We start from the raw sequence: 23848 nt of genomic DNA on the forward strand, positions 1-23848 counted from the left end.
CCAGTTTTTTTGAATAATTGCTGCAGTGAGATAGAAACATAGACAAACAGATGGAGCCGATGGACAAATATTTGAGGTTTCTTTTCCTATCACTCATCATTGATCAATGAAATGACAAACAAGATTAACCCATAAAGACCCAGTGCTACTTTTGTGGTAGTTCACAAATGAATGTTTCTCTCTATTTAACCTTTCTTAAGTGATTTATCACCATTTATTGTAATATCATTCTATTTGTTTTGGTTTTTTTCAGTGAAAATCGTATATTTTCCTACATTTAATTTACTGGTCATGTCTCAGATCAGAGTAAAATTGAGGGTTATTATAGGAAAAACAAAGAAAACTCAAGAAAAAGTGACTTTTTTTAGCAAAGATATTAATAACTGAATGTAAATACAAGTATCAACGTCATTGTCATTGATCCAACTCCATGGGTTTTACTGGTGAATCAATGTTGTAGAAGACGATGGTGTTTCCACGGTAACTACAGAGTCTCTGAACGTCCAAACGGGTCATATCTGATGACCATGAAAAGACGACAAACTGCATTTTAAACCAATTACTTACATATATTGATAGGATTTGTGGATCAATAGTTATTTAATAGTTTAGATCAGTAGATGGTTTTGGTTAAAGGTGGATGTTTGGGTCTTTATGGGTTAAACACTTACATTTAAAAGTGAAAACAAGAGCACATCAGCAGTGAGAAGAAGTAAAGTGCAGGAATTCAGAGATAAAACTGAATGTCAGGGTAAGGGAGTGTGTTAGGTGACAGACCAGCACATTAAATGGTTGATGGGGAGAAAGTTCAGGAGAAAGTTTCAGGTAAGAGTTGCATGACATTCTGTAATCATTTTGGGAGACTGGGTACACGGACAAAATTGGGTTTGAAGGTCGGGGTTAACACAGGGTGTAAGTTTTACCCTGGCGCAGGCGCTGCAGTGCTGATTCAGATTCCTGTAGCTGGAGGTGTCACCAGGGATGTCATTCACTTTCCGCAGTGACTCAACACTCCCGGGCTGACTGGCCAACTCCTCCATTACAAGGGAAGGTAGACAAATTTAGAATAAGTCGCTACACTTTTTCATTTTAGTGCAAAACAACAAAACAAGAGCCTTGCTGCTGAAGAAAAAAAAAAATCCCTAAGTGCTGAAGTTATAATTTGTTTTGGCCGTGGACCTTCCTACAGTTTGCCTGGAGGGGCTTTATTAAAAACGAGACCTGTGCTATGCCAAAAATAAAGTGATTAAAGATGCAGACTTCAGATTGGAATAATAAACTCAAGCTGACGGCCTGCGCTTATAATTAAAGAAGAATTGTGAGTGTGATAATGCAGGACATTATCGGTAGCTGTTAGTTTAAGGAACTGACTTTGAACACATAAAAAGTATCCCAGAGGAGCCAATACAGTTATTTCTGTACCGACTATAAGAGGAAATACAGATCTATTTTATTCTTTTCAGCTTTGAAGGCAGCAGGATCAAAGTTACTAAAACTGTTTGACATATTTGATGTTTTCTAAACTTAACAACCGCAACAAGAAAGCACTGATTAAGTCTCAGTCTAAGTCCATTAGATTCCCAACCACTTTCTAGGACAGCGCATCAGGTCATGTGTCAATACCTCTCAGATGGATAGTTTGTAACCTGACACTGTTCACCGGAGTAATTGTGCAGCCGATGCAGACAGGGGAAGTCCTTTTCTCTGCGGAGCATCATTTTGTCTGTCCTGTATCGATGTAGGAGGGTGGATTGTCCAGTAAATCTGCTGCCGGACTCTTCTGTCTTTAGAGGCACTGCCATGAATCTGGGCAAGTGCAAAACCTACACAGTTTTTAATGGGATGTTCAAGTGTTGTGTTTAATGAGACTAATCTGTCTGCATTGCCGAAATATCTTTACTGACAATGTAATGTTTTATTTAGTTTATTACCCCGCCCCCTGGTTTGTTTGTTTGTTTGTTTGTTAACACTCTAGCAGCAAAAGTATTGATTGAATTCAAACCAAATTGGGTTTATAGATTGCCAGTGACACAGAATAGATCTGATTACATTTTGGGAAAAGTACGTCAAAGTTTCAATTTTCTAATGAATTTTTTCAATCTTTTTTTTTCCCCCATTTACTTATAATGGGCAAAAATTAAAATGTCTGTAGCAGCAAAACTATTGGTTGAATTCATACCAAATTGAGTTTATAGATTGCCAGTGACCCAAAATAGATGTCATTACATTTTGTGAAAAGTAGGTAAAAGTTCACATTTTTTTATGAAGTTTTAAACGATTTTTTTCCTCCCATTTACTTACAATAGCTGAAATTTCGAATGTCTATAAAAACATCAATTTTGTTTCAGTTTACTTAATTTTGCCAAGTATATACAGGGTGGGGAAGAAAAATTTACAATGAACATTTAGTTGTTTTTTCTCAGCAGGCACTACGTCACTTGTTTTGAAACCAAACATATATTGATGTCATAATCATACCTAACACTATTATCCATACCTTTTCAGAAACTTTTGCCCATATGAGTAATCAGGAAAGCAAACGTCAAAGAGTGTGTGATTTGCTGAATGCACTCGTCACACCAAAGGAGATTTCAAAAATAGTTGGAGTGTCCATAAAGACTGTTTATAATGGAAAGAAGAGAATGACTATGAGCAAAACTATTACGAGAAAGTCTGGAAGATACTATTAAAGAAGAATGGGAGAAGTTGTCACCCGAATATTTGAGGAACACTTGCGCAAGTTTCAGGAAGCGTGTGAAGGCAGTTATTGAGAAAGAAGGAGGACACATAGAATAAAAACATTTTCTATTATGTCAATTTTCTTGTGGCAAATAAATTGTCATGACTTTCAATAAACCAATTGGTCATACACTGTCTTTCAATCCCTGCCTCAAAATATTGTAAATTTTGCTTCCCCACCCTGTAGAGGCAACTGATATGTTGACATCAGCTGGATTGATGCCAGAATAAGATAAAATACGTGCAAGGGGTGGGGTTTGTTGTGCCTGGCACCACTTGCTTCTTAGTGTATTTGGTAAGGACATTGTACATTTCCGAACATTTGGAATGAAGAACGTCAGATGTTAATTCGCCATATTATAGCAAAAATGCTTATTTGTATCCATAGTCACTAGGCAGGTAATAAAAATATCACAATTAAAACACACAGCCACTGTTTGGATTGAGTTTTGAAGGTGGGATATGTGTAGTATTTCCTTTTTTTAGAATATGTATGAATACTTACTGGGATATGGATGATGTGAACACTAAATATAGCTGCATTTGCCGGCTCTGACTGTAGTATATTTTTATTTACTTAAGTATGATGTTTGTTTGTGTTTGTAATAAGCATGGTTCCCTGAGTCCTTGAGGTTTGGTGCCTGTTACACTGTACTGTATTTTATTTCATTTCTTTCATTGTATTATTAATGATTTGGATTTTATTGCCTGGATTGTTTTTGTTTGTAGGCTGCTTTTTACCTTTATACTTTATTCAGTATATTTACTTTACACACTATATTCAGTGTGTGAAACAGTCTGTGAATTCATTGTGTTGATTTGTTGGTGGTTTTCTTAGTCGTCTGTGATAAATCAGTTTTTAAAAATCTCTGCCAACATAGCTTGCATTGTATCATAAGTAAACTCTTGTTCATGAGGCCATTGCCCCTGGACACATTATAACCCTTTATTTTTAATGAAGAATTAGACTCTATTGCAGATTAAAGCGGCACATGTATGATCCTCATATTCTGTTTCAATATTTACAGCGTGAATGAAGGCTTGATGATACATTGGAACAGTAAGTTAGTCCTTAATAGAAGGTCACAGGAATCTCACTTGATAACAAGTCAATAATTAATGATCCTACAACAACAATAATCCATAATCCATCAGATCAGAGTCTTAAGTGCTCTTCAGCTCTTAGATCGCTGGGAGTCAAACTCCACTGGTGATAATTTAATGAAAAATTTAAGACTTAAGAAGAAACAGCCACAAGCAGGAGGATCAACATGAATTTAAGATATGTTTTTAAGATTGTAGCCAACATATTAACTTATGTCAAGTAATACAAGTGATGTTCTGGGATCGGACACATTATTGGTTATTTAAAAACAGAAGATTTTTTATTTTAATTTTAATTTATCTCTCCACTTGTTTTGATCTGTGCTCTTGTCTTATGTAAATGTCCTTAATTATATCTGTGCATCAATGAGCATCAGTGTAAATCTGATGAAGCCACACTTGCATAGCCCTGTTAACTGATAAGCAATGATACCAAAGAATATTACTGACACTGAAGCTTATTTAAAAGTTCTGGGTGTAACATTCAGTGGTATTTAATAGGAAACTGTCTGACCCGTCTGTAGAGAGGCTGCTAAAAATGCAAAATGAAAAAATTCCACCTTAGTGCCACAGTTTGGTATGTCTTTTCAAAGTTTTTGGTTAAAGCACTAATAAATCTGGTCCCCAATCAAACATATCAGAAGACGCAATTAAATTCCTGATTGTCAAATGCTTTAAAATCTAAAGAGACGGAAGAAGATGTTTGTTTGTGGCTTCTGCAAAAAGAAAGTGGACTCTGGAGGCTCACATCAGCGTTACAAAAACGCAACAGTCATTATTTTCAGGTGATTATGTACGAATGAAAAGATAATTATGAATATTATATTCATTTTCTGCAATTAGATCCCCCTTAATCCTCCTAAATCTTACACACTAAACCCTTAATCATTAATATTAAATGTAAATAATAGCTCAGATTTTCAAACCACATTTTCAGGGATTTATTTTGTTTATGCACGCCTTCTTAGAATGCGGCACAGTACAGATAAAGTGTTAGGAGGGTATTAAATTAAAAGGGTAATTAGGGCTGTAATCAGTATATTAACACATCAAACAGTTATATACGAAACCAAACCAGAGGAAGTCATTTAAAAGTCTTTCATACTGCCGTCATCAGGTCAGAAATGAATCAACTAGTTTGCTTCCGGTGTGTGCACAGGGTTAAGACTATACTAGTGCCACAGGGTTGGTGGAAATGTTGTGACAGAGGGGCCGGATTACAAAGGCTCTTCACAGGTCAGTGCTCACCATAGAAAGCTGAACTAAAATGAGCAGATCTTCCTCATGTAATATGACAGCCAGCTGTAGCATGTTGATGTTGTCAGTTTCTGAATATACAGCGGCCCGCAATAACAAGAGACATAAGTCAGTGTTATAGGGGCTGACAAGGACTGGAGTGTGTGCGTGCGTCGAGTGCTTTGTTTTAAGGATGTTCTGACAATGTGTGACAATGTGCGTCAGTGTGTATGTTTATGTGCTTAAATGGAAACACTCTTCAGCCTGCTCATGTCTCCGAGTGTGATTTACACTTACTATTCTTTGCTGCCGTTGCTTTTTCCTCAGCCTGATGAACTCCTTGTGTTGCCTTGAGACAAAGTTAACTGCGGCGTACTCCAGCAGAGCAGCAAACACAAACAGAAGGCAAACCGCCATCCAGATGTCGATAGCCTTCACATAGGACACCTGGGGAAAAGAACAAGGTCGCGGAGTCATCGATAGCTAATCAATGGGACTGACGCATAATCTGTGGGACGTTCGCATTCCTCACATTCGTCGTCTCGGCCGTAATGACACACATCTTTTATGTTGGCCTAGAATTGAAATGAGTCAGTGAGATGTGGGCAGTTGACACACAGCCATGAGACAGGTCACAGCTAAGACTCGGGGAGATGAACTGTTCACGAGAGAAGATATGTCACAGCACATCAGCAACGGCCACTGAGCAAGCACAGTGTGGAAACTTCACTCAATTGAGCAGCAGTTTGCTGACTGCTACAGATACAGTACATACAGAAGAGCGGGGGAAAATAAGATGACATATATTCACTGGGAAACAGCTCAGTCATGTTTTAATCGGCGCTACTGCTCACACTGGTACAGACATAAGCTTTTTCACTGTGTAAACATGCCATTAAAAAACCAGGCATTTTTAATCTTTATGCAAGTATTTTAGTTTGTCTTCTTCCTTCATTTAATTTACATGTTCAGGAACAGAGGGAGTAGTTAATAAAATACCTAAAGGCACAATCTGCAATCCACATAAAAACAGAAAAGGCTGCTCTCTGCCAGAAACAGAGCCTGATCTCAATTTTAATTTATGTATGAGGGTTTTGTAATGCAAGGACTTACGCATCTACTTGTTCAGAGTTTTATATTTACATACTTCTAGATAAACTGAGCAAAATATCAAACACTATTAATATTCTTGTTTAATACAGCAAAACAAATATGTGATGATTTGTTGTGAATCAGATGTAAATTAATTTGTCATAGCATTGTTATAATATATATGCAGCTGCGGAAAAAATTATTAGACCATCAAAAGTCATCAAAAACAATGGTTATGAAATCAAATACTAACGCCTGTGTGTATCATGTGACTAAAACAGACAGAAAAGAAAACATGGAATGCCTAAAAGCACTGTTTTTGGGGGTAAAATGCGATTGCTATTGATGTAAGAACTGAAGTGATTTTGGTTATTATTAAGAAAACCATGGAAAATAGATAGATATCAGCTCTGAAATTACACTCTTATGAGCTATTTTTGTTATCATTATATTTGCCCAAACAAATGTACCTTTAGTTGTACCAGGCATTAAAATGAACACGAAACTGAAGAAAACACAATAGCAAAAACATAAATTGGCCTCAAATTGAACTCCCTCTATCCTTAGACTCAGTTTGGATATGAAAAATGTCCTAGAAAGGAACAAAACAAAACACTATGAAAAAATCGGATAAAATACCACATAAAGGATAGACGAACATGCACAGAGATGACACCAAATTACAGTATTTCAGAGAGGATGACAGGAAAAGACGGGATGGAAGATTTACAGATATACTTCTGTGTTGTCATCCTTAAGTCACATTCTTCCACCACAAGTGAGAGTTACCTGGTGAAGTTGCAGGAGCTAAAACTACCGTTGCTATGGTTACCGTAATCCAATGCACCTTGTTCGCTGGTTTAAAACAACAGTTGAACTGAAAGTGTTTTGGACTGGATGGTAGTGCTAGATTGGTCTAATGCCATTTTTATGATTATGATTGTATTTTATAGAGGTATTTTATATTTATGTGATTGTGAGTGTATATTGTGTGTGTTATATTTTATGCACTGCTGTACGCATCCAGACTGACTGCTTTCTGTGAGCAGTCATTGCACTTTGGATTTATGAAGTAGTTAGGGTTTATGTTGGGAGTTGCTTCACTTGTCTTTTATGGGGTGAGTGGTTTCTTTATTTGGATGCATTTTAATCTTGTAAAACACTTTGCCATATAAACAAAATGTTACTTACTACAAAAATAAAATCTTTGAGACTTTGATTTTTTACTTTGAAAAGGTCTTATTGAACCAAGCATTCACAGTGAATTACTTTACTTTATTTTTTATTATTTTTAATTTTATTTATTTATTTTTTAATTATTTTAGTTTTTTTCTATTTATTTATTTAGAATTACTAATATATTTTCAGACAGTGGAGAACCAAACAACAGTGTGCAACAGTTAGATTTAGACTGAAGCCTTAAGTCTGACTATTTGCTGTATATAAACATTTTAGGTGTGTCTTTGTGAAACTGGCCCCTGAACTACCATCATTTTCTAAAACACCTGCCAGCTGCCAATCAGAAACAAGCGCTCACATATGGACTCTTAACTCCTCATGTGTGACCTGCCTGGAGCAGAATGTGTCCAGGGTGTCCTCAGTGAACTAGGACCTTGTTTTGTTTACTCCATAGTCTGTCACCTTGTCCTAAATTAAGGTTTGCTGCATGCAAACTCAGCATTGGATGACTGAATATGCCCTTACAGATCAGCCCATATCAGAGCTTTAATGCTCCTTTTGCCAGACTTTAGAGGACACAATCGTCACATTCTTTGCAGAGATCAGTTACCAAAAATCAGTCGCGCTTCTGTCACTTGTTTCACGGAGCATTTAGGTCAATCTTGTCAGCTAGTCAGGACATCACATAAGAAAGGAAATGCTATTTCTAGATCATGTATCACTTTCTGTGGGAATATGTCAGAGCAAAATGTCAGAATAGTTTTGCGAGTTTCTCAGTCAGGCAGAACCACACAAGACTTTTTTATTTAGTTACAGAGTTTTTTTGTTGAGTTTGCAGCATTATGTCATTTCTTTTGATATATAGTTGTGGGTAATTTCCTGCAGAGACAACCCACTGTTATTTCTGCTCAATTAGTTTGCATTTTTAAATGTTAAATTATTCATTCATTTTCATTTTCTGAACCTGCTTTATCCTCACTAGGGTCACAGGGGTTGCTGGAGCCTATCCCATCTACTTATGGGTGAGGGTGGGGTACAACCTCATTGCAGGGCTGACATATAGAGACGAACAATCACTCTCACATTCACACCTATGGGCGATTTAGATTAACCAGTTAACCTATCAGTGCATGTCTTTGGATGGTGGGAGGAAGCCAGAGTACCCGGAGAGAACCCACGCAGACACGAGGAGAACATGAAAACTCCACACAGAAAGGTCCCACCCCCATCGACTGGTGTTGGAATCGAACCCAGGACCTTCTTGCTGTGAGGCATGGGTGGTATTGTCTGCACCGCTGTGTCGTGTTATGTTAAATTATTTTTCTTATTTTACAATTCTACATTTTTAGCTTTGACTGTTTCCAAATGTTTTGTTTAAGCTTTGAAATCAGCTCTTTTAACTTTAAGTTTTTTACTTTGTACAGCACTGGCTTTGTGTATGACACATGCTGTATAAAAAGCAAGAAATATCCTGAATAACTCAACAGATTAAAGTGTTAAAATAAGCATATAAGTAAAGTTATATTGCTATTTATCCTGGCAGTAAAGGCAGCAGACAACAAAAAAAATTTGCAGAACAAGCTACATGAGTCAGTACACCAACCTTAGGCAGTGAAGCTCTTGACCCGGAGCTCTGGGTGGTCATCGTAAGCACAGTTGTGATCCCCAGACCCACTCTGGCAGGTGCGGCATCCATGTTTATCCAAAAGGAGACCCAGGAGAGGATGACGATGAGGAGGGAGGGGATGTACATCTGGATCAAGTAGTAACCCATCTGACGCTCCAAATGAAACTTCACCTCAATGCAGGTAAACTTCCCTGCAAACACATGCCATCAAAATATCTTACAGTTATTTTCATGTCAAATGCCATATGAAAATCTAGGATAAAATTTCAAAATCAGTGCAAAATCAGTAACTTTTACTGGAGTCTTTGAGAAAGCACATGTAGAAATTCATGGCTTTATGTTTCAAAGTGAATTTCAATATACACCTGTGTTATAGTGCTTAGTGCAGTAGCCCAAATCCTTCTCCTCTTTCAGCACAAACTGGGGGAGGGTGAGATCGTCCGCCACCTGAACGGGATTCTCCGACAACCACTCAAAGATCAAGTCATTCATGGTGTAACCAACTGTGAAAAGTGAACAGGGGAGATAAAGAAGAGAGACTCAAATGAGAAATAGTGGAAAAAATGTCACCATTTTGTCTGCATTGTCTTAGATTACATGGAACATGAACAAGTGCTATTCTCCCAGTGCCTGATTGCATTCCATGCATCTTCCACAGCATTTGTGATCTGAGGCAGGATTTTTACACTGGGAACTTTTTTACAACAGAATCTATGTATTTTCCACATCACATCCACCTGCCAAAAAGGAAGGTAACACACTTAATTACTAATTAGTATATCTATATCCTACAATCTCACAACTTATCTTACACATATTCTTAATAAAAATAGTAATGTTGACCACTACAAATATAAAGAACAGACTGTCAGTTATTTAATTGTCCTGAACACGACTGAACACCTATTATGTAGTGCTGCATTATTATTATTTTTAAGTGAGAAGAACAGAGACAAAGCAGTACAACAAAGTAAGACAAAGACAAGACTGATGGCATTGATGAAAGCATGTTATATTACACAAACTGGTTGTATATACTGTTGTTGTTGCATTAAATGGCATGATTTTCTGTGATTTATTTTTTTCCAGTTTCAATTATGACGTACCTCATATTTGTCGATTAAATACATTGTAATTCTTAACCTGTTCTTTCTGAAAGTAAAGGTTTTCTGCCGGTATAAACTAAATTTAGAGATCTTGTGGTGCCATAGAAACTTGGTCATAATATAATATATAATATATCTCATTTTCTTCTTATGACAAACCTTTTATAACAGTACTCCATTAAAAACAAACAAGCAAACAAACAAGGATAAAAAAAAAAAAGGAAGATGAGTTTTGGGCATAAATCATCAAACCTGTAATGGGGACAATGCTGGTCACTTTCAGGTAACTTAAATGATAACAGATAATATTCTGGCAAAAATATATTGCTGATGCTTAACTCATGTCAAAACCTGGCTCTGTGTTAGTCAAAATTTTAACATTTCCTGCAGTCTGTCAAAAATAGTGAATAAAATCTAGTAAACCAGCAGCATGAGGTTCTGAATACCCTTTTTCCTTTTCATCGTTATTGCTGTGATCCTCCCCCCATCTCCTCCTTAACCTATTTTTCGTACAGTACAATTCCAATCTTGTTACCACAGCATAAGATCTGCATCAGAAACATCAAAAACCTCAGCTAATGAGACTCAGAGAGGCAGAATGAAACCTCCTACACTGTGGTGATGTAATGTCCCTTTGCCCATCTGTCCAGCTACCAGCTCCCCTCTGCCATCATGTTTGTCACAGTAAAGGTCACCCACCACAGCTACAGTTGTACTGCGGTTGCTTGAAGGTTACAGAATAAGGGGGGGCATGAGGAGCATATCAGCCTCAGACAGCAGACAATACTTTGAATTTATTAAGCTTATGAGCGCTTGCAATCAGCCTATTTTATCATGTGTATGCGCTAATGCTACTATATGTCTAGGTTATATAACAGCACTCTAAAACAGTTTGACATGACCACTTGGGGTGAGTCAACTATTATTATTATTTTGCTTCGCTGCCTGAAACATAAGCTCATACACATACACCGTGTTGATTTGCATAATCTTTTTTGAGGGTTGTATCCCTTTCATAGGTGTCTGATTATAGGTATATAAAAAATGCATGCCACATGCAATGCACAATTCCTCATGCATCTCTATAATACTGATGCCTGCTGGGACCCTTTAGGGTCTGAGTTACAAAGACATCAATAATTCAAGATGTTACACTCTTTCCAGTGCCATCCGCCTGAATAACAACACCACTAAAGCACACTTATCTTTTTCATGAGGAGAATTCACTGTCATTCACATATCCTGTTGTGAAAAGCAAGGGGAATACCAATGCTTTCAGACAATAATGATACGGTTGTCTTTTCTTGAGCCAGTCACAGCTAAAAGGCGACAAAACATAATTAACATAGTGTTCAAGGTGCAATAAAAATGAAATTCATGAGGCAGAGTACCAGGAATATCTTAGCAAGATAGAGTAATGACTGTTAGTCACACACCAGCTCCTTTTTGGTGTTCACCTAATGAAAGCTACTTTCTTAATACAGCTATGGGCACGCTTTGGATTTGTTGTGTTGGACTCGCTTTTCACTTTAAGTGTAAGTTACAAAGTGGATTTGAGGTTACTGGACACTAATGGCTTGAGGCAGTTCAGAGTAGTATAAGCTGCATATAAGGGACTTTGATGTGTCAGAATAGGGCTGAATCTTATGGTTAGTTCTATTTATATATCTATATAAGCCTGTGGCATGAAAGGCCAGAAGAGAAGATTGGCCTTGGCTCTCTTAAACCCCAAAGATAACTCTCTCTCATTTTTTCCCCCACCATCCTCTCCCCTGTTTCTTGAGTTAAACAGCGTTTCCGTAGCTACAGTAGTGGCAGTAAACCCTATAATGTCCTCTAACAATTTAGCTCCAGCCAAGGTGATGACACCCTTGGGTGGTGTACTAGCACTTGTCAACACAAGGGCAAGTATCCTCACTAGGCCTTTAATCAGAAATGATTTCGTCTCCTCTAATGGCAGTGTGATGGGGTACGCTTAACCAAAAACAAACCCACACATGCCCACACACACATACAAACCACACATCTGTTTGCCTGTTTGTCTCCTCTTCCCCCTGTCCAACAGGTAAAATGTCTTAATATTTTTCTTTTATGCTGGCCCACGTACATTCTGGACTAACTTTATTGGATTTTTTATGTTTGTCCCTGTGTGTTAATTTGCAGAAATAAATCATGCTGCCTTCTGCAGAAGGATAGAGTAACAAGCTCTGTACAAACCAATACCTCTTGCTCTCATTGAATCAGATAAGGACATAGGTATGGAGATACCAGCATTCAGCTTGACTTGTTTATTTGTAAGAAGAAGGTGCCGGGAAGGTGCCGTGACTTCATGGTAAGGGTCTGCCATCACTTTCCCCTTTGCTAGACTTAAATTATTATGTCCCTGTGATGGGAAATTAGGTCACCTCTAGGCACAGGGGGTGGGTCACATATAATAAAAGGGACACAGAATTAAAGTTTTATTATTTATATCCGGGAAATTGGTTTCATGAGGGCAGATGATATCTTTGCTAAAGGCAGGAGGAGAAGGAGTGAAGGGGAGAGGATTATTCCTCCCCTATGTTTTAGCTGTGCTTCAATGTTTTAATGGTTTCAAAGGTTTTTGGTACATTTTTTGAGCTTCTCAGTTTTAATAAATGATAAGTAGACATAAGCAAGAATAGTAAGGTAAACAATGTATTTTATAAGCTGGAAAAAACAAAATAAATGATCAGAATGTGAACATTACAGTTAAAAAAAATACCAGAATGCTATCGCCTGTACTGTCTTTGTGACTAAAGCCCTAATGATATAATTAGATCTTAAACCCAGTAGGGGAAGACATCTATGTATTATAAAATATTCTGCATATACGTAATAACCTAAAGCTCCATCTTACACTCATTTGGTTAATATTGTTTTGTTTTCTTTGTGGTTTAATGTACTGTTGTTACAGGTCCAGTGTGTAAAATTATTGGGTTTGGGAGGAAGTAACTGCAGAAACAGAATATAATTTTCATAATTACTGTATGTTTCATTAGTGTATGAGCAAATTAAATTAAGAAATGTTGTGCTTTATGGAGTCTACCATGTCAGATTACAATTTTTCTATAGAACATCTGACATGACTTCTTACCAGTTCTGTTTTGTTAAGGTAAAGGTAAGGTAATGTTAAATTGTGGACCAGAAGTAATATTACTGTTACTAAAGATCCAGAATGAACAAACTTACTGGGACTTTCATGTTTTTTACAGGAGGTGACTATAATAAATGTCACTAAATATCACTCAATGAACATCTACATATTTATGTCTGTATGAATTTATTTAGTGAAATTGTTAATATAGACTGAAACAAACTGTTACTACAACTACCACGTGGTTAGCACATTATAAAACATGCCGAGGGTAAAAAAATATGAGAGGAGAAAGAGGATAAAGAGGAAAAAAGTAAAAAAAAAAACAAAAAAACAAAAAAAAACAAAAAAAAACAAGAAGCAGCAGAAGAAAAAGGGAAAGACTCACAGCTCTCAAGCTGCATGGTACAGGTCTGAATGTCCATTGGGAAATTCTTCAAGTCCATAGGGCAGGACAGGGTAAGAGTTAGCCTGAGACGGAGAAACAGATTAAAAGAAAGAAGAGGAGCCAGAGGGGACAGTGAAAGGCACAAAAGGACTGGAGGAAAAAGACACTAAAACACAAGGAGAAAGGAGGTTAACAGATCGAAAGAACAGCAAAATAAATGATCAGTACCGAGCTGCTTCGTGTCACATACATGATCATAAATTATTCGGCACTACAGCGTTCCATGCAATAAAGCTGGAAAAATGGAAACAGGTTTTCCGCTAAAACCAGTAGATTGGAGAACATATTGAGTTACTCTGCGGCTTGATTGCTCATTGCCCCGGTAATAGAAAAGTAATTGTCATAGGCATCCCTGCTTTTATTTGTTGTGGTGTCGATGCATTAAGCTTTCCTTTGAGAAGAGAGAGGGAGCTATTTGGGAGTCTGTCTGGAGGAAAACTGTGTAATTACCTGCTGTAATACAACGCCCAGAGGCCAGACATGAGCCGCCAGCACTATACACACAGGCACCTATTTGCTACTGTTATGATGACACAATATCTTTTTCAGTGGCTGGGGAACAAACGACAAACACCCCTGTGAATGACTCCCCTAATGCTGATTAATTTTTGATCCATAATTACAAAACAAAGTTGGTAAATTTGTGAAATGAGGTGATTATTAATTGTGTTTACTTTAGTGTGAGTCATTAGATAACTTGTTGTACAACCATTTGTTTTCCCCAACACTGGCCAGTATATTTCCAGTACAGCAAACAAACACAAAAAAAAGCACAAAATCCATTTATGATGTGAATTAGATCAGCAGGTCAAAGAGAAATAAAAAAAAAGCTGATGGATGTTCACAGGCTAAAGCAGTGCTGCAGATGTTTTTTTTTTTTTTTTTTAACACACTTGAGGGTAACATCCCCCTTTAGTATCTTTTCTCCTCCTCTTCTGGTTTCACAGATCAATCACTCTGAACATGTGAAATCTAACCTCAAGTGGGGACTAAAAGTGTGTTGTCTCCTCCTATGTCATGGTTAACTAACCCATCTGCAACATTTCACATCTGGTGTGGGGGTTCATTTAAGACTTCAAAGACTGATGCAATTTCATTGCTTTTTTTATTTTCTGGACTCTTTTTTGAGATAACTGTAGTGACCCAAAGGAGGCAGAAAAATGTAGTAAGAGCTACAGTCATGGAAAAAGTCATCAAAAATAATAGTTGTGCAATCAAGTACTAACTCCTGTGTGTATCATGTGACTAAAACAGACAGAAAAGAAAACATGGAATGCCTAAAAGCACTGTTTTTGTCAGTACAATGCCATAGCTATTGATGGAAGAACATATGTAATTTTGGTTATTATCAAGAAAACATGGAAAATGGCTAGATATCAGCTCTGAAATTAAACTCTTAGGAGCTATTTTTGTTGTTATCATTATATTTGTCCAAACAAATGTACCTTTAGTTGTACCAGGCATTAAAATGAACAAGAAACTGAACAAAACAAGGGTGGTCTAAAAAAATGTTCCGCAACTGTATGTAGCTGGCAGTTTAGTGGTAATGTACTGCAATTGTGAGACCAAATATTTTAAGAAATTCTCTTCACAATACTCTTCAAAACCACGCAAACCACCGTTATGGAAATTGTGTTGATTGTTTAGTGCTGTTCATTTACATATAATGAATCCATTTTATGTAATTGTAGCACCGCAGTAATATCTTTCCTGGAATACCCTGAAATGCAAATTACTACCATTTTCAGCATCTAATTTAAGAGAAATAGTGCTAGATTTCTAAGTTACTATCTTTAAATTACTTGGTTTTGCAGCCTTTCTCAAAAAAGAAAGAAAACAAACTTGGATTTCTTTATCTGCACATGCTGAAGGGTTCTTATTATTAATATTTGGTAATATTATCTTTAGTCACCTGATGCTGTACAGGACGCTGCCATCTTGGAAAATCCGTAGCAGCTTGTTATCAGTGGTGACCTCATGGAAATTGGCTCCTTTCTCGTTCGCAAAGAATAAATCAGGTTTCCAGATAGAGTCCAACATAGACGGATCCAGATCAAGGGAGTCATCAGGGTATTCACTGTAAGCCAGGCGGGGGTCATTCCATTTTTGCCGTAGAAACACATTGAGTCTGTAGTCCTGTGGAAGAACTCAGGGTAGTTAATAGAACATCGTAGAATACAGAGAACAGAGGTGTTAGAAAGAGAGCTAAGACACGATCCATTCAATGGCAGAGATTTGAGTTTCTGCGAATCTTTTGACAGTAGTAATTCTGACAGACATGAATCGAAATGATCGCAGCCTTAGCAAAGATGAAATGAAATGCGTTCAGTAACACATCGAATAAAGGTGTCAGTCTAATTGAAAATACCACTGAGAGAGACTTTGAATAGGATTATGCACACTGCAAAAAATACATCTCAGAAAACTTAAAAAAAAAAGTCTTTTTTCTGTGAATTTGGCATGCTTTTTTCTAAAAATTATATATTCAGCTAACATTGAACTACATTTTGCCAGTAAGAAGCTAAAACGTTGGTTAGCATTATATCACACCAGAGGAACAAGATAATTTTCTTTATTTTAACCCATAAAGACCCAGTACTACTTTTGTGATAGTTCCCAAATGTTTTTTTTTGTATGTATCTAACGTTTCTTAAGTGAATTGTCACCATTTATTACAAAATAATAATCCACATTTTGCAATTTTCCAAGGAAAATCAAGCCTTTTGCAATATTTAATGTACAGATCATATAGATGTTCATAAAAGCTCAGATTAAAGTTAAGGGTTAGTACATCAAAAATCAGAGAAAACTGAAGAAAAATGGATTTTTTCAGTAAAATCTATCATTAACTGAACATAAACCCAGTGTGTCCATCCGCTGTCATTGATCCAACTCCATGGGTTTTACTAGTGAATCAATGTTGTAGAAGATGACAGTGTTTCCACGTTCACTACGGAGTAAGGTTATTATCATAAACAAAAACTAACGAAATGACGAAAACTACAATTGAAAAAACATTTCCGCTAACTGAAATAAATAAAAACTATAATCAAAAGAAAAAACGATAACTAACTGAAACTTCATTGTGTGCTTCCAAAACTAACTAAAACGTATAAAAATTGTGGATTAAATTCCCTTTGTTTTCGTCTTTGTCAATGTTGGATTGATATGAAATTGATTTATTTCTCTTGAGCAATTTTAGCTTGTGGCACCATATGGCACTCCACTGTCCGTTGCTTGTGGTTTAGAGTCGGCTTCTCGTCTCCCTCTACCTGGCAACATGGAAACTAAAGTTGGGAGAAAGCAGCAGAGTCCTGTATGGAATTTACGTGAAAAAGATGACGAGGAAGAAAAAAAGATATGACAAAACTAAAACTAATTCTAAAATGAAACTAAAACTAAGCATTCTGCAATAAATGAAAACTAATAAAAACTAGCAAACCCGCTCTAAAAACGAATTAAAACTGAATTAGAGAAAAAAAAGTCAAAACTAAACAAAACTAAACTATAATGAAAAATCCAAAATTATCATAACCTTGCTATGGAGCCTCTGAACGTCCAAATGGATCAAATCTGATGACCATGAAAAGTCGACTAACTGCATTTTACACCAATTATTTACATGTATTGATAGGATTGGTGGATCAACAGTAATTAAACAGTTTTGATCAGAAGATGGTTTTGGTTGGTGGTGGATGTTTGGGTCTTTATGGGTTAAGCATGAGACCACTTGCACAACTTTTAATTTAACAATACTTCCTGTCTTAAATAACCACTTTGTTACCTGTAACTATATTTTCAACTTTTAAGGCCCATTACATACTGTCTGTCAGTGGTTTGACTCTTTTATTCTAATAAGAAATGTAGCCAAGTAAAAGGTATTTAACACAAGGGCAGATGTCTCATTAAATACACGGAAGACAATACTTACTAACATTTGGCTTATTTCCAGTACGATTGTTTTTCCAGTGCATAGTTTCTTCAACATTTGTAACCATGTGCTGCTGGTGAGTCGAGGATTTCCAGCGTAAACCAAGGACAAGTGAAAACTCTTGTCTGCAGCCAGCATGCATGAATAATTAAATTACAATTGTAATCGATGCGATTAATTCATCACTTTGGGCACTGTAGATTGTTGCTTTTCTTGCTTGCTCACATCATTTACAATAGTACAAAGCATGGCTCTTCAGTGCCTACAATGACATCATTAGTACTGTCACTTCTGGGACTGGAGGTCTGGGTTTCTGCGCCTACATACCTCCAAGAGACACCTCATACAATTCATTGCCGTTTTATGCTGACCTAGCAACTCTAACACTGTAAATGCAGTCTTGAGGGCAACCGTTTTCTCCTGAACCCACTGTCCTTTTCATTCATTTTCTCAATTTTTCATTTTAATTGCAGAGTGGACAGTTCATTATCAGGCCATCAGTGACCCAGTGGTCTCTGAAGGTTGCACTGTTATGCTCCAGGAAACACAGAAATGAGAGAATGGCTTTAGCACTGTTGAATTAGCGAATAAGCTGGAAGACTGTTTTAAGATATTTTCTTAAAATCAATACAAACTAATTATTTCAAGATTAAAAAGGGAATTCATTATTGGTTTTAACTACATTCGTATTCAGGAAAACTCAGTGCTTACATGTGAAAGTACTTGGATTGACTTACCATGGTAGTTTCTGTTATGGACCCAAAGCTGTTGATGAAAATATTGCAGGTGACATTCACAGGTGGGCCTGAGGGACGAAAAACAAATGCAACTTACACGTTTCCCATCTGGTTGTGATTTATTAGACCACATTCCCTGTTCGTATTAAAAACGCCTCTCAAGATTTACAGCAATTTCTCCATTACCTTCTATCCTCATATGGTTAGTGTGACTGTAAATATTGCCAAAAGGTGAGTTTTGACAGCTCCTGTAATGTTTTTAAGAGACTGCTATTTAATGACATAAGCCTAAAACGTCTGTCCCTTTAAGTGATATTAAATCTTGAATCCTCTGTAAGACACAAATTATCATATTCAATCTATTGGTGTAACGGTAAAGATAAGTAAATTAATAGAAAGTGTCATTTTCATCATGACGTCCTCAGATTTTCTAAGATTATTTTCTGTGATGAAAATGAATGGACTGAATAGACTTTAACACATTTTTAATAGTTTCACCAGCCACAACCTCTCTTATTTCAACAAACCACAGGCAGAAATTTTTTATAGAATAAAATGTGGCATTATTTTAGTTGAAGACCAAGTAAGGTCAGTGCATCATAAAATATTCTATCCTTAAATTAAATATAAAAACAACAAAAGGAAGTTTTCAGTCCAAAAGCCCTGTTACTCTTTTGGGTTGAACTAAAACTACTGTATGAATCGTGTAAACAAGGACAATCTCATAAAATATAAATAGCCTGGGAAGCTGGAACTCTAAAACTCATAGTATAGTTTCTGAAAGAACAACACAGAGCACACACACGTGAGACTAGTCCAGTGTTTAGTTTTCAGAGCACAGATGTAGTCTTTGTTTTGTTTTCAGATGTTTTTGCTTTCTATAGGCTTTTCTTGAGGGCTACTGTGATGGTCTCTCTTGGCGTATACTCTACCTTTGAAGTTGGGTCTGATGCGGGCATCATATCCTGATGTTTTCCCCATGAGCTTGTCCAGAAAGTCAGAAGGCGACAGCTGTGGTCCTGCCCTGCTGGGGGGCTTTATCTCCTCCTTACAGGAGCTCAGTCTGACGTTAGCCGGGGACAGAGAGAAGAAACAAATACAAAGGAAAAAGAGAAGAGAAGATTTAAGAAACAGCAGAGGAGGAGTGTGTATGCATGAGAGGTAGCAATAGGGGTGGTGTAAAAAAAAAAAATAATAATGAGAATCCACCAGAATAAGAAGCCAACAGCTATCAGCAAGTCAGTCATCAGCAAAAAATACCCAGCGGTAGATGGGGAAATGAGGGTGAAAAATGATGAGTGAATGGCTTGCCTCAGCTGGCAACTAAAAGCTTATCTATTTCACATCATGTTTGAGAATTATTGTGGTTGTTAGGTCCCAACTACAGAGAAGCAAAACAGACACAAAGGTAAACTTGTTCCTCTCCTGTGCTTCCGGCTTCTCACGGCTTAGCAGGGGTAAAGCTTGACAGATTGATGGCTCAATTGTAATGCTATGAATGTCACACCAGGGAGAGGAAGGAGTTGATATGAGCTCCAGTGAGGCTCAGGCAGCTTCTGACAGGAATAACCAACAGGCCAGAGTGTGAGCAGAGAAAATGCAAGAAAAGTAATGCAATTGCTCACATTTCACAATTAGTCACAATCCCAAACTTTGGAGTACAGATGGTAAATTCAATCCCCTCTGAGGCACGGCTTTACTGATGCCCTGTGTTATTGTAAATGCACGGAGACAGTCTATGATCCAGACTCTAAACTTCATTTAGACTCACATAAACCACACTGTCAGGGGATATGTGATGCAGAAATGTGTTTGAATAAGTCTGGTCCCTTTGACTGAAATGGATGTGGTGAGCTTTATGAAATATCAAGCAGCAACTCACCAGGAGGCAAACAAAATATTTTATAAAATATTTAGTCTTTAGGGAGCTGTTTCTGTCTTTTTCTGTACAGACTGTGGTGGTGTCATACTAGTCTCACATGGCAAAACCTCCTTGGCAAAAACACTCTGTTAGTACTGTGCCAATGTTGGGGATATGTCTGGCTCCCTCCACTGTTGTAGTAGAATAGGGATAAAACCTCTTAGTTTCACTGTTCTTTAAATGAATCACGCTCATTTTGGGTGGCCTTGAACACAGCACAAAGCCATGATGCTCTTCCAAAGCGGTGTCAGGGGACAAGTTGTGTGCTCCAGTATTAAAATGACTAAATCCCACGAAAGAAAACACAATGTGAATCTGTGTTAGAACTTGGCATTTTAAGCTTGTTGTTGCAACACGGAGGTTGTAGTTCTTGCATATAGTCAGGGGGGCTTTCAATATGGTAACACGTAGATAGTAAAGGAAAGAAAATGACAAACTTAAAGGGGTCATACTTTGCTAAACCCACTTTTATTAGTCGTTGGTACATTTATTTGTGTATTTGGACCTTAATAGTTCCAACAGTTTGAATTTGAACCCTCCAGGTGCTGCAAAGCTATATTTATATTCATTTTGTCAAAAATCGAGTGGATTTCTACAACCCGTTTCAATTCCTGCTTAATTTATTACGTCTATAACTAGTTACATTATGACTCTTGCACATACAAGGTCAAGACTTTCGACGAACATTTCTCCGAGTACGCCATAATTGGTTGTCAGCAGCAATGGTTGTAGTCCATATTGAAAATATGTCCAAACTTCGAGCCGATTACCTAAAATGTTCAGTTGAATGGGACAGAGAAGCATGGACAACAACCTGGAGGGGGTGGGTTGTGAAGTGGTTCATTTGCATTTAAAGGGCCAGCACTCAAAACAACCTTTCTGGTGTCATTACACAGAAATAGGGTTGAAGATGGACCTGTGGAGTTGAATTAATGAAGAATTCAGACCCAAGCAGAGCATTTACAGTTTATGTAGACCACAGGGAAATGTTTTAAAATGACTAATTCCATTTAAAAAAAGCTAAATATCACTCCTTTAACACTGCAAGATGGAAATCCCTGCCCTTATTCCAGCAGATAATAACTAATATCAAAATAAAACAACCACTAATACAATGTGTATCCCTTAGACATTTACACTGAAACAAGATGGCTTTGGTTGCCAGTAGCAACCACTATTAGCACAGTTCTACAGCAGTTACATCAACCCTACTCGAACTTATTTTCCTCCGTAAAATATTTTCAACTATGTGAAACAATAGCAATGACCTCTGAGTGTGTAACCAAACACTGAAGATGGTAATAATATAGAGTGATAATGCACAACTACTTTGATTATTGTGGTGTTTTCTTCAGTGATTACCATTTTAATATCCAAACTCACCCCCTCAACATGTTAATATGACACTATGACACCCACGTGGCACCAACATTGTGTGATTGGTTGTGATTGGATTAAAGAACAAAGACGCTAGAGTTGGTTCAGCCAGACCTTCCCGAACACTAAGAGTATTCAGAATCTGTTACACTAACTGTAACTACACAGCTCTTACTTGAGGGACGTGTATTATGGAATAGGCTGTGTGGAGTATTTCAGTTGGCATTTTCCTACCTTTCTGCTCTCTTTATATGACTTTTTTCAAAGTCTCCCTTGCTTCATCAAAAGAAAACCTCTCAGCACGCAAGCTACACACTACACATTCTACACATCTCATAGTCGGCATATGTCTTTTACTTTTTCATGTGGCACTTTCTTTTGCAATGTTCTACCAAAAAAAGTTCCCTGTGACACTACTGCAAAGCAATGTGAAGACAGCCTGGCTATGCAAGGCTACATCGACCCTGCTGTTCCATCTGTGACCAAACAACGATCCTGTCTATTTGTCATCAAAAACCACCCTCCAGTTTCTATCACTGGAACCAAGTTTCTATTGTGGCCCCATGGAACACCTTTAGTGTTTGTCCCAGAGGAGCTGTTCAGCTCTTCCTGTTTCTGTCCACACTGTAGATCTGTCATCCTTCTGTCTCTCTCACACACTGGTTTACAGAGAGATTGATTGATGGACACACAGTAAGACATTGATAAGCATGTCTCTTGGGTTGTGGCTGTTTTAAAAACAGACTGCTGCAGAGCAGTAAAACAGCTGCTTCAGTCTTAAAGGTTATATTCTCTGACAGGTGGTCAGAAGCATTTACAGGAAAAAATGGACAAATGGATCGCTGACTTTTAGAGGAAATATTGACAAAAGAATAGGTCTTCTACACAGTACCAAGGGTACATTTCTGCCACAGCCTGCTGATGACTGATGCAAAGGGTGCATTACCACCCCTGGTGAGAACATACAAAGGGGTTAACTACAGTGACAGTTCATTCAGCCTTATGAAGACATAGTAAGCCTAACATATATGAGAAGGTTAATGTCTCCTTCTCCTACTCATTCATGAGTCAGTGAACTAATCTCAACACTACTGACTAAGACATATTCCACAGTGGATTCAGCGGCGTACACCCTGAATCGGTGGAGCTGTGTGTGGGCCATGTGTGGGCCATCTATACCAAGAACAATGACTGTAACTGTAATGATAACACCGTGAGTGTCTACACTGATGTATGATAACCTTCTGTAAACACTGATGTCAAACACACCCAGCGCTCCAGCTGTCTGAGCCCAAGAATGAATATTGATCACCTGTTGTAGGACATAAACTGGTCAACATGTGTATATCTTGTATTCACAAAACTGATACATGGTCCTCTTGAAAAAAAAAAAAGACAAAAAAATGAATAAATGATCTATTTTCTCTTGTGCAAAAACTAACATAGTAAAAATAAATAAACTGCACTTGAATGATTAATGATGCAATTTCTCAGCAACTGGGCTGCATGGAATATCGATTTTCCTCTTACTACTGTTCACCTTCTTGTTAATACAATAAATAAAGCAAAAACTGTGATAGTAGCACTTCATATGTTCCATTCATTCATTTTCTCTACCTCTGGAGGGTCAAGTCATGCCAGGGTCCATCCTAGACATTTCACTAATTCATCGCGAGGTTGACATATACAAACAAACAACCATTCAACCACACATTCACACCAACAAGTGATTTATTTTAACCAGTGACCAGGTAATGTATTCAGGTGTATGTTTTTGAATGATGGGAAGAAACCGTGTCCCCAGAGATCCACACAGACACAGCGCAAACATGCAAACTCCGCACAGAAACACAACATCTTGTAAATTCATATCTATTCTGACTGGCTGTCTGTATTTGTATCCCTCATCCAATTGCTCTTAGAGTGAACCCCAAAACATCATTCATTGCTCTGGGCTCTTCAGTGTCAACAATAGAACTCGAAACATTACGATGCCTTTTATGCCTGTCTGCTTACATCTGTTGTTTGAACTGAACACCGACATGGCAAGGGATCGTGTTTTTTATGCTGTATTGTTCTGTCAATGTAGGTTGGAATTGGTGAGGTTAAAAGGAATCAATAAGTGCAATAAAGCAAAAGTAATGAGCCTGTTCTTAAAGGTAGAATGTGTAGATGGGGTAAAGCCATGTCCACACGAAACCCAATCTTTTCCTATCCAATCTTTTTCAAAAAAGTG

The 23848-nt window shown here is 37.4% G+C and overlaps 1 protein-coding gene across 1 annotated transcript in view; it reads right to left on the reverse strand.

The window, feature by feature from the left end:
* glra4a (glycine receptor, alpha 4a) overlaps positions 1–23848 on the reverse strand; it is a 65055-nt gene that overhangs the window by 4406 nt on the left and 36801 nt on the right. Inside the window, exons 2-9 of the mRNA XM_030146431.1 lie at positions 19247–19377; positions 18315–18382; positions 15559–15782; positions 13587–13669; positions 9343–9480; positions 8954–9168; positions 5377–5526; positions 924–1034 (exon numbers count right to left, since the gene is read on the reverse strand). Coding sequence (XP_030002291.1) covers positions 924–1034; positions 5377–5526; positions 8954–9168; positions 9343–9480; positions 13587–13669; positions 15559–15782; positions 18315–18382; positions 19247–19377 — 1120 coding nt within the window. The remainder of the gene's footprint in view (positions 1–923; positions 1035–5376; positions 5527–8953; positions 9169–9342; positions 9481–13586; positions 13670–15558; positions 15783–18314; positions 18383–19246; positions 19378–23848) is intronic.

The sequence above is a fragment of the Sphaeramia orbicularis genome, chromosome 10, assembly GCF_902148855.1.
Source record: "Sphaeramia orbicularis chromosome 10, fSphaOr1.1, whole genome shotgun sequence".
In the NCBI taxonomy this organism is placed as follows: domain Eukaryota; kingdom Metazoa; phylum Chordata; class Actinopteri; order Kurtiformes; family Apogonidae; genus Sphaeramia; species Sphaeramia orbicularis.